Source organism: Arabidopsis thaliana, chromosome 3, assembly GCF_000001735.4.
Source record: "Arabidopsis thaliana chromosome 3, partial sequence".
Taxonomy (NCBI): Eukaryota; Viridiplantae; Streptophyta; class Magnoliopsida; order Brassicales; family Brassicaceae; genus Arabidopsis; species Arabidopsis thaliana.
The window spans coordinates 15,030,057-15,046,822 of NC_003074.8; the positions used below are offsets into that span (position 1 = coordinate 15,030,057).

Here is a 16,766-nt window from a genome sequence, read left to right on the forward strand (position 1 = left end):
AATCGTATCAATTTGAATAAAGTTCCAGAATATATAAGTTGAGGTGTTTCAGTCTGTGAAGCGTGAGGTGAAGACGATTTAAACAACAACATCAAAAGAGAGAAAGTGATAGAGTTAAGAACCAATTTAGAAGCTAAAACCTTTTATTATAAAAATATAAAACAAAACAGAGCAAAACAAGATTTTATTCTTAAAAGTTCAAACGAAGAGTTTATTGACTTGACTCAGCTACCTCTCGACGAGCTTGAAAAAGGTTTTTACTAACAAGGAAATAAAGGGATATTCAAAGAAGAAAATATGGAGCATGTGAAAAGTTTGGAAGGTAGGATAAATACAGCTTAGACAAAATCATAAAAAGATGGAAAGAGATACCTTAGGAAAAAAGTATGTGAAAGATTATTTCACAAGAAGGTGAAGTAAAGAGGGATTAAGGTATGTTTGATCTGTGAAGCGTTAAAGAAACAAGCATATGGTTTGATGGTGGTGTTCTTAATCGTATCAATTTGAATCAAGTTCCCAAAGATATAAGTTGATGTCTTTAAGTTTGGAAAGCGTGAAGGTGAAAAGGATCAAAACCGCATAAAAAAAGAGAAGTGATAGAGTCAAGAACCAATTTAGAAGGTAAAACATTTTCTTACAATAATAGAACATAAAGTAGAGCAAAAAAGTTTTTTTCTTAAAGATTCAAACGAAAAGTTTATTGACTGTTGGGGTCGGATTTGGTCTCGTAGGAACCGAGCCAACTAAACAAACTCCGAGAACGCCTCAGAAACATCTGTCGGGTATATTTGGCTCGGGAGTCGTTCCAAGACGCGTACTCCGGGCCGATGACAAGTACCTCGGAAATCGCATCAAGGAATCATCCCGAGCTAGATTAGAAAACACCTCGGAGACCCTGCGGGTAATCTTCCGACCCGAATTTAGCAGCGCCTCGGGTACTTCACGATACCACCCCGAGGCGAATCTCGTAAACGCTTCGGGTAAACGGTCTAACTCGCACAAAACGAGCCGTTTGACTACAAACCGACAAGAGGTACCCGGCTCGGAAGAAAATTCACTCAAGCCAAAACATCTCAATCCTAAAGGAAAGATATAGACCCGACGCATGGTCAAGATACCATATCTGAAAGACCTGGAAATGATATTTGGAAATCATTTCAGGATATTAACAACAAAGAGAAAATCTCGAGAAAATCTTCAGAAGATAAAGATTTATCATTGCCGCCTCAAAGATAACAACAAATCTCCCAAGAATATCGCGAGGGGCGGCTCAAAGCCTTATATAAAGCACCTCAAGGGATGAGAGAAGGGGCACGCACAAAAACGCTCTCAACTTCAGGCTATAAAAAACGCTCTGACTTTGAAGGCAAAAACACTTATTTTCATATTCTAGAACACTTGTACGATCAAATCATTACTTTCTTATTAATACAATCAAGAACACCGTCCGCGGTAATTGAGAATTCTGTTGTTCTTTGAGAATCTCACAAAGATTCGTTCTTTGAAGAAACCCTTAAAACAATTTCTATTGTGCGAGTTTTGACTCTCACAATTTAGCGCTAGAAGGAGGGGACTTGAGATTTCTCTTACTCCCGGAACACAGAACCAACCACCCAATTCACAATGGTCAACAATCAAATCCCCGGTAACACAGTTGATGCAGAGGGAAACCCAATCCCTCCAATCCAGACAGACGTTCCTGAAGCCGCTGCTCCCGTGACCCTAGCAGAACTAAGAAGTATGATGGCTCAACTTCTGCAGAAGGTGAACGATCAAGAACAGGCAAATCGATCCTTGGCACAACAACTCGAAGTAGCTACCTCCCAAGGACGGATCAGGACTACTCGTTTCGGCGCGAGGCAACTTCAGGATCGACGAGCAGCAACAGATCTCAACCCAACACGGCTCGTGTTCCACACGCCTGGCAATACTACAAGGCCCGTCAGCAGAACCGCACCGGAAATCGGAAGAGATCGAACCGAGCCAGCGATCTTGGGAAATCGGGAAACGAATCGAACAGAAAGAAACGAACCGCAGCTCCCTCCTCCCCGAGCAGAAGTTGCCGAGGCCGATCAGATCGGGGTCTCGGACGATGAAGATTCGGAAGAGAACATTAGGTGGGCTGAGGAATACGCCAGAGAACAGGAAATAAGGGCCATCAAGCTCTCCCTAGCCAAGGCAGAGAACGAGATAAAGCTCTTAAGATCCCAAATGCATAACGCAGTCTCCTCGGCCCCGAACATCGACCGCATTCTGGAAGAGTCCCACAACACACCGTTCACACACAAGATCTCCAACGCGATAATCTCAGATCCAGGAAAACTAAGAATCGAGTACTTGAACGGATCTTCCGACCCGAAAGGACACTTGAAGTCATTCATCATCTCCGTGGCCCGAGCCAAATTCAGACCAGAAGAAAGAGACGCCGGTCTCTGTCACCTGTTCGTCGAGCACTTGAAAGGGCCAGCTCTGTATTGGTCCTCGAGACTCGAAGGAAATTCTGTGGACAGTTTTCAGGAGCTATCAACACTCTTCCTGAAGCAATATTCGGTGCTAATCGATCCGGGCACATCAGACGCCGACATTATGGTCACTATCTCAGCAGCCTAATGAGCCACTTCGAGACTTCCTCCGGAGCCCATAATTACCAAGCTGATACACCTCGAGGCGAAGCCGCCCGAGGCCGAGGACGAGGCCGCGGTCGAGAATCCTACACTTGGACAAAGGATCAACCCGCAGGAAACGAGCACGAATATTGCGAGTTGCATAAGAGTTACGGCCATCATACTTCCAGATGTCGTAGCCTCGGAGCAAAGTTGGCTGCAAAATTCCTAGCTGGAGAAATCGGTGGAGGTTTGACCATCGAAGACTTAGAAGCAGAAAAGGGTAAAACCGAGCAGGTCAACCCTGTGGCCAATCCCGAGCAGGCAGCCCCCGCGGCAAACCTCGAAGGACCCACAAGAGGCAGAGGTAATCGCGAAGCAGACGACGATGAGCCAAAAGCTGCTCGGGGAAGGATCTTCACAAATTTAGGGGATTCGGCTTTCTGTCAAGACACGGCGGCATCAATAAAGGCTTATCAAAGGAAGGCTGACGCGAATCATAACTGGGCGCGGCCATTTAACGAGCCAAATGACGAAGTAACTTTTCACGAAAGCGATACCAACGGTTTAGACCGTCTGCACAACGATCCTTTAGTCATTACACTGACCATCGGTGATTTCAACGTCGAACGAGTCCTAGTCGACACGGGAAGCACACTAGACATCATTTTTCTTACAACTCTGCGAGAAATGAAGATCGACATGACGCAAATCTTACCAACTCCACGACCTGTGCTCGGATTCTCTGGGGAAATCACTATGACTCTCGGGACCATCAAATTACCAGTCCGAGCCAAAGGGGTAACAAAAATCGTCGATTTCTCTGTTACCGACCAGCCGACCGTGTACAACGCGATTATCAGCACACCATGGTTAAATCAATTCCGAGCTGTCGCCTCGACGTATCATCTCTGCCCGAAATTTCCCACAAGCGACGGCGTGAAAACCATCTGGGGAAATCAGAAAAATGCTCAAATCTGCTTCATGGCAGCACACAAGCTCAGGAACCCCGTCACTGAATCGACAGCCGACGCGAATCATAAGAAGGCCAAGCTTGGCCGAGCTGAAGAGAAGTCAATTTCTGAGCAGTTATAGCAGCTAAGGATCGAGGAGGCTCGGGAATCTACAACACCAACTCCCGATCCGGTAGTCTTAATCTGCCTTGACGACGAAAAGCCCGAGCGATGCATAGAAATCGGCGGAGATCTAGGAGAAGAACTAACAGCTGAACTCACTGCCTTCCTCAAAGAAAACGTCAATACATTCGCCTGGTCCCCAGAAGATTTACCCGGAGTAAGTGTTGACATCGTATCGCACGAGCTCAACATCGATCCGACTTTCAAACCCATCAAGCAAAAGAGGAAAAAATTGGGTCGGGAGCGAGCAGAAGCCGTGAAAGCCGAGGTAGAGAAATTATTGAGGATCGGATCCATCACCGAGGCAAAATGTCCCGATTGGATCGCAAACCCGGTCGTAGTAAAAAAGAAAAATGGCAAATGGAGAGTCTGCGTAGATTTCACAGACCTTAACAAAGCCTGCCCGAAAGACAGCTTCCCATTACCACACATCGATCGCCTCGTAGAATCAACTTTTGGAAACAAGCTACTGTCATTCATGGACGCTTTCGCTGGTTACAACCAGATCATGATGAACCTCGAAGATCAAGAAAAAACCGCTTTTTACACAGAACAAGGCATCTTTTGTTACCGAGTGATGCCCTTCGGACTCAAGAACGCCGGGGCAACCTATCAGCGCTTCGTCAACAAAATCTTCGCATTACAGATTGGGAAGACAATGGAAGTTTACATCGACGACATGTTGGTGAAATCTATGACAGAGAAAGATCACATATCCCATTTACGCGAATGTTTCAAGCAGCTTAACCGCTACAACGTCAAGCTCAATCCTGCAAAGTGCCGCTTCAGAGTAAGATCCGGCGAGTTCCTCGGATACCTAGTCACGCACCGCGGCATCGAGGCAAATCCAAACAAATCGAGGCATTGTTGGGAATGGCGTCACCTCAGAACAAGCGAGAAGTGCAGCGCCTAACCGGAAGAGTTGCGGTCCTTAACCGTTTCATCTCTCGCTCAACTGACAAATGCTTAGCCTTTTACGATGTGCTTCGGGGAAACAAAAAGTTCGAATGGATGACCCGATGCGAATAAGCTTTTCAGGAACTCAAGAAGTACCTGGCAACTCCACCCATCCTCGCAAAACTCGTAATCGGAGAACCACTATACTTGTATGTTGCCGTATCGGATACTGCGGTCAGCGGAGTGTTAGTCCCAGAAGACAGAGGCGAGTAGAAACCGATTTTTTACGTCTCGCAGACTTTCACCAACGCGGAATCTCGCTATCCGCAAATGGAAAAACTTGGTTTAGCAGTCGTAATGTCAGCTCGGAAGCTGCGACCCTACTTCCAATCCCATTCCATCATAATAATGGGATCCATGCCACTCCGCGCCATCTTACACAATCCAAGCCAATCAGGACGTCTGGCTAAGTGGGCAATCGAGCTCAGCGAATACGACATCGAGTATCGGAACAAAACATGTGCAAAGTCCCAGGTCCAAGCCGATTTTATTGTCGAACTGCCCACCTAGGAGGCCCGGGAAAATCCGCTCGACACAACTTGGCTTCTACACGTAGACGGCTTGTCATCGAAGCAAGGCTCGGGTGTAGGCATCCGCCTCACCTCACCAACAGGAGAGGTCCTCAAGCAGTCATTTAGATTAAACTTCGAGGCTACCAACAATGTGGTCAAGTATAAATCGCTCGTTGCCGGACTTAATCTAGCTCGGGGACTAAAGATAGGAAAAATCCGAGCTTTTTGCGACTCCCAGCTCGTCGCGAATCAATTCAACGGAGAATACACAGCTCGGGACGAAAAGATGGAAGCCTACCTGATTCATGTTCAAAATCTAGCGAAGAATTTCGACGAATTCGAGTTAACAAGGATTCCACGAGGAGAAAATACATCGGCTGATGCCCTGGCTGCTCTAGCCTCAACATCTGACCCGAGCCTGAAAAGAGTCATCCCGGTGGAATTCATTGAGAAGCCAAGTATTGAGCTCGGCAAAGAAGAACACGTCCTCCCAATACATATCAGCGCGGATCAAGACGACCTAGATGACTGCAACTCAGAATGGATGGAACCCATCATAAGCTATATATCCAAAGGGAAATTGCCCTCGGACAAATGGAAAGCTCGGAAATTCAAAGCTCAGGTTGCACGTTTCGTTCTAGTAGATGCAAAACTTTACAAGTGGCGATTATCCGGGCCCTTGATGACATGCGTGGAAGGAGTAGCGATTTGCAAGATCATGAAGGAAATTCACGGTGGCTCGTGCGGAAATCATTCCGGGGGAAGAGCTTTAGCCATTAAAATAAAACGCCAAGGATTTTTCTGGCCGACAATGATCAAAGACTGCGAAAATTTTTCAAAACGATGCAAAAAATGTCAAAGGCATGCGCCAACAATCCATCAGCCGGCCGAGCTCTAGTCATCAATCGCCTCGCCGTATCCATTCATGCGATGGTCAATGGATATAATTGGACCAATGCATCCCTCGAAGCAGAAAAACTAGTTCTCGTCCTGACCAACTATTTCTCTAAGTGGATAGAGGCCGAATCTTACGCCAGCATAAAGGACGCTCAAGTCAAGAACTTTGTGTGGAAACATATCCTATGTCGCCACGGGATACCTTATGAGATCGTTACGGATAACGGCTCGCAGTTTATATCGACCCGCTTCCAAGGCTTCTGTGATAAATGGGGAATTCGACTTAGCAAGGCAACACCACGATATCCCCAAGGAAACGGCCAAGCCGAGGCCGCCAACAAAACAATCCTCGACGGATTGAAAAAACGGCTCGATGCTAAAAAGGGCTCGTGGTCCGACGAACTCGAAGGTGTTCTATGATCGCACCGGACAACTCCTCGCCGAGCCATAGGAGAAACCCCTTTCGCCTTAGTCTACGGAACGGAATGCGTAATTCCAGCCGAAATGATAGTACTGAGCCTACGGCGAAGTCTATCTCCCGAGAACGATCCTGATAATACTCAGAGGCTCCTCGACGAACTCGATCTAATCGATGAACGAAGAGATTCAGCCTTGGTTCGCATACAAAATTATCAGAATGAAACGGCTCGTCATTATAACTCAAACGTTCGACAGCGGAGATTACACGAAGGAGATCGGGTTCTCCGAAAAGTTTTTCGGAACACCGCCGAACCGAACGCTGGAAAGCTCGGGACAAATTGGGAAGGGCCATATCTGATCTCTAAGGTCATCCGACCCGGAGTATATGAGCTCGCCGACCTAAACGGCAAAGCCGTTCCAAGATCCTGGAACGCAATGCACCTAAGGAAGTACTATTACTAAATCCAAGGTGACAAAACTTGAACTACGAGGTGGCTTGATCCCTGAAAAGGGTACGTAGGCAGCTCGTCTTTAGACGAGTTCAGCTACCCCCCATTAAAAAGGGGGGGAGTGGGTCCGTATATCCATACTCCCATTTATCATCTTGTAAGTTTTTAACTTTGGTGATAAATAAAAATCAATTCACAATTTCTGAACGTATTGAACAATATGATGAGCGACTGCTCGGAGTATCTTTTATGCCTGCTCGGCAACAGTGCGCTATACAAATAACGAGATAAAATCTATCAGATAACCTCTGATCAGAAATTTCATCTTCAGATACCCGGTTATACTATAAACGCCGGTATTCTAGCTCATTTCTAAACGCTGAAAATGAATCGGATCGGGTCGCAACCGAAATGTTTAATTCCAAAATCCAACTGTACTTATCAGAAAAAGGTTCGGATTTAAATAAAGATCGAAAACTTCGGAATTGATTAATGGATAAAGCCATCCAGGCATGAATTCATAGGTTCTAAACAAGGGATAAAGCCATCCAGGCACAAAAGTAAAAAGAAAATCATCAAAGTTTATTCTTGAGGCTCGGAAGGAAGGACATCAGCAGCCATAAGCTCGGACAAAGGGGAAATCATGCGACCTAAGCTAGGATCGTAAAGAAATCAGCTGGGCCAGCTCGCCCAAAGCTCAAGCTAAGCTGGAAGGAGTGACGGTTACTCAGGTCGAGTTACAGTCCAGCTCGGGCAGCTGGACGAGTGACGGTTGAGCTCGAGGTAGCTGGACGAGTGACGGTTGAGCTCGAGGTAGCTGGACGAGTGACGGACTAGCTGGGCGGTTATGGGCGAAGAGATACAACTCCTCAGAAAGGTGCAACTCTTCGGAAGGGCGCAACTCTTCGGAAAGGTGCAACTTTTCGGAAAGGTGCAAGGAACGGATGTGTTGATTCGGGAAGCATCCATTCGCCCCCTATATAACGAAGGGCGCCCAGGACCATTCCACTCACCACAACACACCGAAAACACAAGAAACTCATCATTAAAACTCTCTCCCTCTTGGGAGAATAAATAGTCTTAGGATTCGGTAGCCGGGCTGTGGCCGGCAATAAAGAAGGAGGGTCGGATCGACCAAAGGAAGGTGAGGGCTCCTAGACTTTGAGTCTAAGGGTTCTAGGATGTGAGTTAGTAGTCGGATCCTTGAAAGGATTGACTAGTGGGCTGGGTAGTATCCGAGTCATGTGCATCCTACACAAGACTCGGTCCGGGTAGGGATCGGCTGAGGCGGGGACGCGACTCGGCGGAGGACCGGCGGGTCTTAACTGACCTGCCGAGAATCGGCCGGACTGATGCGCGATCTTCCCCTCTCTGAATCCTCTCCACGGATCCGAGTAGTGTATGGCATATAGAGCATTGCATGGACTTGCATATGACTAAGTAAATGAGATTACTTATGGCTCAATGACTTTCAGGAACGAATGGTGATCGTGGGAAGGACTTGGCTTAGGCGCGAGAGACTCAAGACCGGGATGATGGGTGGTGATAGTTCGGATAGTTTAGGGATCGATTATATGACTTGTAATAGCTTATATGCAAACTCATAGGTTGTATCGAATCCTTTGCTTAATCAATAAAGTATCCAGTTGTTTGTTTACTCTATTCGTCTCATATATTGAATCACGGAATCATATGGAACGGATTAGACTAGGAAAGAACCTCATAAACGGTTAGGGCTGAGTCACTTAGTGGCTTGGGTCGAGAGAACTCGTCCGGACTTAGGCAGTCCTGATCGGGGCCTTTCAAGTTGGTATCAGAGCATGCTTGGTTCTAGGACTAGGTGTTGGGTTAAGGGGTATCACCACTCGTCGGCTTGAGAATCTCGCGGTAGTTGTTCTTTACTCTTTTGCGATTTTACTAGGAGTTATGTGGATTAACTTTGGAGGTTTCGCAGATGGGTAAGAGCAGCAAAATGGGAAAGAGTAAGAAGGACAAGGGCATTGTCGAGGATACTTTGGTTGAGGAGGAAACGATGATCAACGAGAAAACCAGAGTCGGGACGATGCTCGATGGGACAGACTCGGCCGGACTTGAGGCCGGGAAGAAGTCCATAAATGAGGAAGCACCGGAGAGTAGCGGTGCAAGGGACAGCACGGATAACCGGAACAATACTCCAACGGCCCAAGAACAGTGGGATTTGATGAAAGGAATGATGGCGCAACTAGCCACATTAACCAAGGCCGTTGTAGCAGATCCGGTGGTCAAAAGAGTGGATAACCAAAAGGACGATGATTCGGAAGTTGTGGAAGTGAATCCGCAACCGAATCATGGGCGGAAAAGGGGAGACTATCTGAGTCTTCTCGAACATGTCTCAAGGCTGGGCACGAGACACTTCATGGGCAGTACGGACCCGATTATGGCCGATGAGTGGAGGAGTAGACTCAAGAGGAACTTCAAGTCTACCCGCTGCCCTGAGGATTACCAAAGGGACATTGCGGTCCACTTCCTTGAAGGAGACGCCCATAAATGGTGGTTAACCATCCAGAAACGCAGAGGGAACGAGGTCCGGTCCTTTGCGAATTTCGAAGACGAGTTTAACAAGAAGTACTTTCCACCGGAGGCTTGGGATAGGCTTGAATGTGCGTACCTCGACCTAGTTCAAGGGAACCGAATGGTGCGTGAATATGATGAGGAATTTAACCGCCTAAGGCGTTATGTGGGACGTGAACTTGAGGAGGAACAAGCTCAAGTGCGCCAATTTATCCGTGGACTAAAGATAGAGATCCGCAACCATTGTTTGGTCTGGACATTCAACTCGGTTTCTGAATTGGTTGAAAGGACAGCAATGATTGAGGAAGGGATCGAGGAGGAGAGGTACTTGAATCGAGAGAAAGCACCGATCCGGAACAATCAATCCACCAAACCCGCAGATAAGAAAAGGAAATTTGACAAGGTGGATAACACCAAGTCCGATGCTAAGACCGGGGAATGTGTGACCTGTGGTAAGAGCCACAACGGAACTTGCTGGAAGGCCATAGGTGCATGTGACCGGTGTGGAAGCAAGGACCATGCGATCCAAAGTTGCCCGAGAATGGAACCAGGACAGTCCAAGGTTCTCGGTGAAGAGACAAGGACTTGTTTCTATTGCGGAAAGACTGGACATCTAAAGCGAGAGTGCCCTAAGTTGACTGCGGAGAAGCAGGCCGGACAAAGGGACAATCGCGGGGGCAACGGACTGCCGCCTCCCCCAAAGCGGCAAGCCGTGGCACCGCGAGTTTATGAGTAGTCGGAGGAAGCTAACGATGCCGGAAACTTCAGGGCGATCACTGGTACGTTCTCACAACTCCCTATTCATTATTTCAATAACTGCATTTGCATTGCATCATGCATATGGGAAAGGGGAGGTACTCAGCATTCTAAGGGAATGTGTAGGGACCTTGAGAGTAGGTGACGTAGTAACGCACACTCTATTTGATTCTGGGGCTACACATTATTTTGTTAGTCCAGAATTGGTTGAAACAGGTGGATTCAGGAAAGAACCAAACACCGATTATGGAATGGTACGAGCGGCCGGCGGACAGGCAATGTATCCGACCGGATTTGTTCGGGGTATCTCGGTTGTAGTGAACGGTGTCAATATGCCCGCGGTCCTAATCATTGTTCCACTAAAGAAACATGATGTTATCTTAGGGATGGACTGGTTGGGGAAGTACAAGGCTCACATAGATTGTCACCGAGGACGTATACAATTCGAGAGGGACGAGGGTATGTTAAAATTCCAAGGAATAAGAACAACCTCGGGAAGCTTGGTAATCTCGGCAATCCAGGCTGAAAGGATGCTCGGGAATGGATGTGAGGCATATTTAGCCACGATCACAACCAAGGAAGTGGGGGCGAGTGCGGAGTTGAAAGACATTCCGATCGTCAACGAGTTCTTGGACGTGTTTGCGGCCGTTAGTGGTGTACCACCGGACCGGTCAGACGCGTTCACGATAGAAGTCGAGCTCGGGACAACCTCCATATCTAAAGCTCCGTACCGGATGGCACCCGCAGAAATGGCGGAGCTAAAGAAACAATTGGAGGAGTTGCTGGATAAAGGATTCATCAGGCCGAGTAGCTCACCATGGGGTGCGCCGGTTCTGTTTGTGAAAAAGAAAGATGGTAGCTTTAGGCTATGCATCGACTATGACTTGACTGACCGGAAAAGACACCGCATTCAACTGGTCGGATGAGTGCGAGAAAAGCTTCCTGGAGTTAAAGGCCATGTTGACTAACGCACCGGTATTGGTCTTACCGGAGGAAGGTGAGCCCTATACGGTTTATACGGACGCATCAATAGTGGGACTAGAATGCGTACTGATGCAAAAGGGGAGTGTTATCGCATACGCATCAAGGCAATTGCGGAAACATGAGAAGAACTACCCTACGCATGATTTGGAAATGGCCGCGGTAGTATTTGCCTTGAAGATTTGGCGATCATACTTGTATGGTGCTAAAGTTCAAATCTATACTGACCACAAAAACCTAAAGTACATATTCACCCAGCCGGAGTTGAATCTAAGGCAAAGAAGGTGGATGGAACTTGTGGCGGATTACGACTTGGACATAGCGTACCATCCGGGCAAGGCCAATCTAGTCGCCGACGCCCTGAGTAGGAGGCGCTCGGAAGTTGAGGCGGAACGGAGCCAAGTGGACTTGGTTAACATGATGGGGACATTGCATGTGAATGCCTTGTCTAAAGAAGTTGAACCCTTAGGGTTGGGAGCCGCCGATCAGGCCGACCTGCTTAGTAGGATCCGGCTGGCTCAGGAACGGGACAAGGAGATAAAAGGATGGGCACTAAACAACAAGACCGAGTACCAAACCTCGAACAATGGTACAATCGTGGTGAACGGTCGAGTATGTGTGCCGAACGATAGGGCATTAAAGGAGGAGATCCTAAGAGAGGCGCATCAATCAAAGTTCTCAATCCATCCTGGGTTGAACCAAATGTACCGCGACCTTAAAGGTACTACCATTGGGTAGGAATGAAGAAAGACGTGGCCAGATGGGTGGCCAATTGCCCGACTTGTCAACTGGTCAAGGCGGAGCATCAAGTACCAAGTGGGTTGTTATAAAACCTACCTATACCGGAATGGAAGTGGGACCACATAACGATGGACTTCGTCACTAGACTGCCAACGGGGATCAAGTCCAAACACAATGCGATATGGGTTGTGGTAGACCGATTGACTAAGTCTGCGCACTTCATGGCGATCTCGGATAAGGATGGAGCAGAAATCATTGCCGAGAAGTATATAGACGAGATCGTGCGGTTACATGGGATTCCGGTTAGTATAGTGTCAGACCGAGACACAAGATTCACGTCAAAGTTTTGGAAGGCTTTTCAAAAGGCCTTAGGAACTCGAGTGAACTTAAGTACTGCCTATCACCCACAGACGGACGGACAGTCCGAACGAACGATTCAAACCCTCGAGGACATGTTGAGGGCATGCGTCTTGGATTGGGGAGGAAACTGGGAGAAATATCTAAGGTTAGTAGAGTTTGCATACAATAATAGTTTTCAAGCTACTATTGGTATGTCTCCCTATGAGGCGTTGTATGGCCGAGCTTGTAGAACACCGTTGTGTTGGACGCCCGTGGGCGAACGTCGGTTGTTTGGACCTACGATCGTGGATGAAACCATGGAGAGAATGAAGTTCTTAAAAATCAAGTTAAAGGAAGCCCAAGATCGACAGAAAAGCTACGCCAACAAACGTCGAAAGGAATTGGAATTCCAAGTAGGAGATTTGGTGTACTTAAAGGCAATGACCTACAAAAGGGCAGGGCGATCCACCTCAAGGAAAAAGTTAAGCCCAAGGTATGTTGGCCCGTACAAGGTGATCGAACGAGTAGGGGCGGTGGCATACAAACTTGACCTTCCTCCAAAACTAAATGTGTTTTACAACGTCTTCCATGTGTCACAATTACGGAAGTGTTTAAGTGATCAAGAAGAAAGCATGGAAGATGTACCTCCCGGGTTAAAGGAGAACATGACGGTGGAAGCATGGCCGGTACGGATCATGGACCGAATGACGAAAGGTACTCGGGAAAATCAAGGGATTTGTTAAAAGTCTTGTGGAATTGTGGAGGCCGTGAAGAATACACTTGGGAAACCGAGAATAAGATGAAGGCCAATTTTCCGGAGTGGTTCAAGGAGATGGGTAAAGATCAACTTGATGCGGATTCGAGGACGAATCCAATTCAAGGGGGGGAGACTTGTAACGCCCGCGATCCTCAATAGGATCGTTGGCTAGGACTTGATCCAAAAGAAGAAGGTGGAGTCTCGGACAAGTGAGAAGGAGCAAGCCATAAGCTCAGACAAAGGGGAAATCATGCGGGCTAAGCTAGGATCATAAAGAAATCAGCTGGGTCAGCTCGCCCAAAGCTTAAGTTCAGCTGGAAGGAGTGACGGTTACTCAGGTCGAGTTACAGTCCAGCTCGGGCAGCTGGACGAGTGACGGTTGAGCTCGAGGTAGCTGGACGAGTGATGGTTGAGCTCGAGGTAGCTGGACGAGTGACGGACTAGCTGGGCGGTTATGGGCGAAGAGATACAACTCTTCGGAAAGGTGCAACTCTTCGGAAGGGCGCAACTCTTCGGAAAGGTTCAACTCTTCGGAAAGGTGCAAGGAACGGATGTGTTGATTCGGGAAGCATCCATTTGCCCCCTATATAAGGAAGGGCGCCCAGGACCATTCCACTCACCACAACACACCGAAAACACAAGAAACTCACCATTAAAACTCTCTCCCTCTTGGGAGAATAAATAGTCTTAGGATTCGGTAGTCGGGCTGTGGCCGGCAATAAAGAAGGAGGGTCGGATCGACCTAAGGAAGGTAAGGGCTCCTAGACTTTGAGTCTAAGGGTTCTAGGATGTGAGTTAGTAGTCGGATCCTTGAAAGGATCGATTAGAGGGCTTGGTAGTATCCGGGTCATGTGCATCCTATACAAGACTCGGTCCGGGTAGGGATCGGCTGAGGCGGGGACGCGGCTCGGCGGAGGACCGGTGGGTCTTAACTGACCTACCGAGAATCGGCGGGACTGATGCGCGATCTTCCCCTCTCTGAATCCTCTCTACTGATCCGAGTAGTGTATGGCATATAGAGCATTGCATGGACTTGCATATGACTAAGTAAATGAGATTACTTATGGCTCTATGACTTTCAGGAACGAATGGTGATCGTGGGAAGGACTTGGCTTAAGCGCGAGAGACTCAAGACCGGGATGATGGGTGGTGATAGTTCGGATAGTCTAGGGATCGATTATATGACTTGTAATAGCTTATATGCAAACTCATAGGTTGTATCAAATCCTTTGCTTAATCAATAAAGTATATCCCATTGTTTGTTTACTCTATTCGTCTCATATATTGAATCACGAAATCATATGGAACAGATTAGACTAGGAAAGAACCTCATAAACGGTTAGGGCTGAATCACTTAGTGGCTTGGGTCGAGAGAACTCGTCCGGACTTAGGCAGTCCGGATCGGGGCCTTTCACTTCTCGGCTTCTAAAGACCCACCCTCCTCAAGCACCTTGATCAGCTGCGCATTGGCTCGAGCTTGAGACAAATACATGAACTGATCGTTGGCGTCCTCGAGAAGAGCCATTTTCTCCTCGACCACCTTAAACTTGGCGAGGAAGACCTCTGAAGCTTCTCGCCTTGCTTTCTGCGCAGCCCGAGCCACCTCGTTGTCTCTGAGCCCCCTCGCCTCGGCAAGCATTTGTTTACAGCGGACGACCTCAGAGTCTATCCTCAGATTGCTCTCAGCTAATTTGAGAGCATTCTCCTTGTTCACATAGGCTTCCCTCTTAGCCTCCTCCCTTGCCAGTTTCGCCTCGGTGGCCTCAGAGACTGCCGCATCTCTCCCGTTCGGCTTTCTCTTCTCTGGCCTCAGTCGCCGCCAGCTTGTTGACTGCATCCAGATTACTCCGCATAGCCGAGTCGTAAGACTGGACCATTCGGTTCATTGAACCCACAACCTGAAATTTACATATGCAATCATACTCAAAAACGGCTCGTAAAATAACTATTTTCAGAAACGGCTCGAAAAATACTTACCCGGAGAAAATGAGATGCCGTCTCGGCATATTTTCTGGACTCAAGTAGAGTGTCCGGAGGCGGAAGCAGGCGACCCGCGCACTTTCCGACGAGGTTCGCCGAAGCAGCTCTGTCCTCAAAAATAGGAGGTTTATCCTCCTTCGCCAGCTTCTTTTTCTTCTTCTTCCTCCTCTTCTCCTGGGAGGTGTCGATCTGAGGACTCTTCCCCGAGGCCTTATCGCGCGCAGGAAGCGCGATTACCGCCTGTGTGGCAGTTTCGATCGGAGGATCAGCCGGGACTTGGTCGACAACATCCGGCGCGGCGGGTGCAGCAACCTCTGGAACAACCTCCCGAGCCCCAGAAGGTTCAGCAGGGCCGCTCTCTTCCACGACGCGTCTCTCCTCGGCCGCACGTTTCTTCTCAGCGGCAAGTCTCTTCTTCTCGTAAACTTCTCGGATGGTGGGATTAGAAGTTTGCATATTGACGAAAAACTGCGTTCGGTGATCGGAGGATTCTGAACTGGATGGGCAGGAAACACCGTGAAATAGCTTGAGTGCTCTTTTGACTCAATCTCGGGAGAAGTGCTTCGTCCAGTGACACTTGCGGACCGACAACTCTCGATGACAGGAAATAAGGTCGTCGGGACACGGCTCGAGAAACCTGATCGGGCGATCTGCAGAAACATCAACGAAATAATATTAGCATAAATCACAATAATCACCTCGGGCACAAACAAGTCAATTCACGGAATATCTAAACTACCCAAAATTCCCCATTTCGTCAGAACTTTCCCGACGAGATCTTCAAGGAAAGCGTCTTCCAGAGCCACAAAGAAGAAGTAATCAGTGTAGGCATCATCCTTGCTCGGAAAACCCTCGATAATCTTCATGTTCTTAGCCGGAGAAACGTAGTATCTATCCGCCTCGGATTTTGGAACTCGCCGAATTTCCAAATAATTTCAGAGGTGAGCAAGCGTTCCCGATGAGATGTCTAAGCGATCGGGCAGTAATTTGTGAGAGGGCAATTTGATACGAGGTCACGTAGTCCAAAATCAACCTCGGAACAGGCAACCAGAGAAAAGAAAGGTAGAAAAATCCTTCATACAGAGTAAGAAAGCCCTCGGGAGGATCGTCGGCTCGTTCATTTGGGCTAGGAACGCGAAGGGTGACGTTGCCAAAACCGAACCGAGCCCTTAAGTCAAACAACGACTGCTCGGTGGATAAAGTTGAGCCTCGAGGGTTTGACTGAACCACCTTTTTGTTTTTCTTCCTCTTCTTTCTCTCGGCTTTCTCAAAAGCGGTTTGCTCGAACGCTCGAACAAGGTTCTCCGTCTCATCAGGCCCGAAAAACAGATGCTCTTCGATTTTAACTTCGGGATAAAATGGCTAGGTCACGTCCTGGCAATTCGAAGCACTGGTCTCATCAACAGCTGGGACACGGAGCTTACGAACAAGGGACGGCTCAGAATCCTCAGGCAAATCTAATTTGCGAGCAATATCAGCAGTAGCGTCCTCCCGAGCCACAAAGGGAGTCGCCTCGGATGCGTTCGAAGACGAAGCTGCATCAGCTTCGGAGCCCTCGGATGAAGTCCAAACCATCCGACGCTTGTAAATCCGGGGAAGATCATCTCTATGATTGGAATCGCTAGAGTCGGCGAGCCCACTGGAAACCAAGAGAGATACGCTGTTTCGTGGAAAATTCATCTTCGGCT

The 16,766-nt window shown here is 48.0% G+C and overlaps 1 protein-coding gene and 3 pseudogenes across 4 annotated transcripts; 3 read left to right on the plus strand and 1 right to left on the minus strand.

Annotated features, from left to right (window-relative positions):
* Positions 1–297: 297 nt before the first annotated feature.
* Positions 298–1,096, plus strand: AT3G42990 (uncharacterized protein; the record flags this gene model as incomplete). Its single annotated transcript, NM_114167.1, has 2 exons — positions 298–322; positions 732–1,096. 2 exons carry the CDS (start codon positions 298–300, stop codon positions 1,094–1,096), a joined length of 390 nt encoding a protein of 129 aa, NP_189885.1.
* A 471-nt stretch (positions 1,097–1,567) lies between these two features.
* AT3G42993 lies at positions 1,568–6,981 on the plus strand (annotated as a pseudogene; the record flags this gene model as incomplete). The annotated part of the gene is made up of 1 exon: positions 1,568–6,981.
* Positions 6,982–8,928: 1,947 nt separating this feature from the next.
* On the plus strand, positions 8,929–13,254 carry AT3G42996 (annotated as a pseudogene; the record flags this gene model as incomplete). The annotated part of the gene is made up of 1 exon: positions 8,929–13,254.
* A 1,255-nt stretch (positions 13,255–14,509) lies between these two features.
* On the minus strand, positions 14,510–16,758 carry AT3G43000 (annotated as a pseudogene; the record flags this gene model as incomplete). Its single annotated transcript has 1 exon — positions 14,510–16,758.
* Positions 16,759–16,766: the final 8 nt, after the last annotated feature.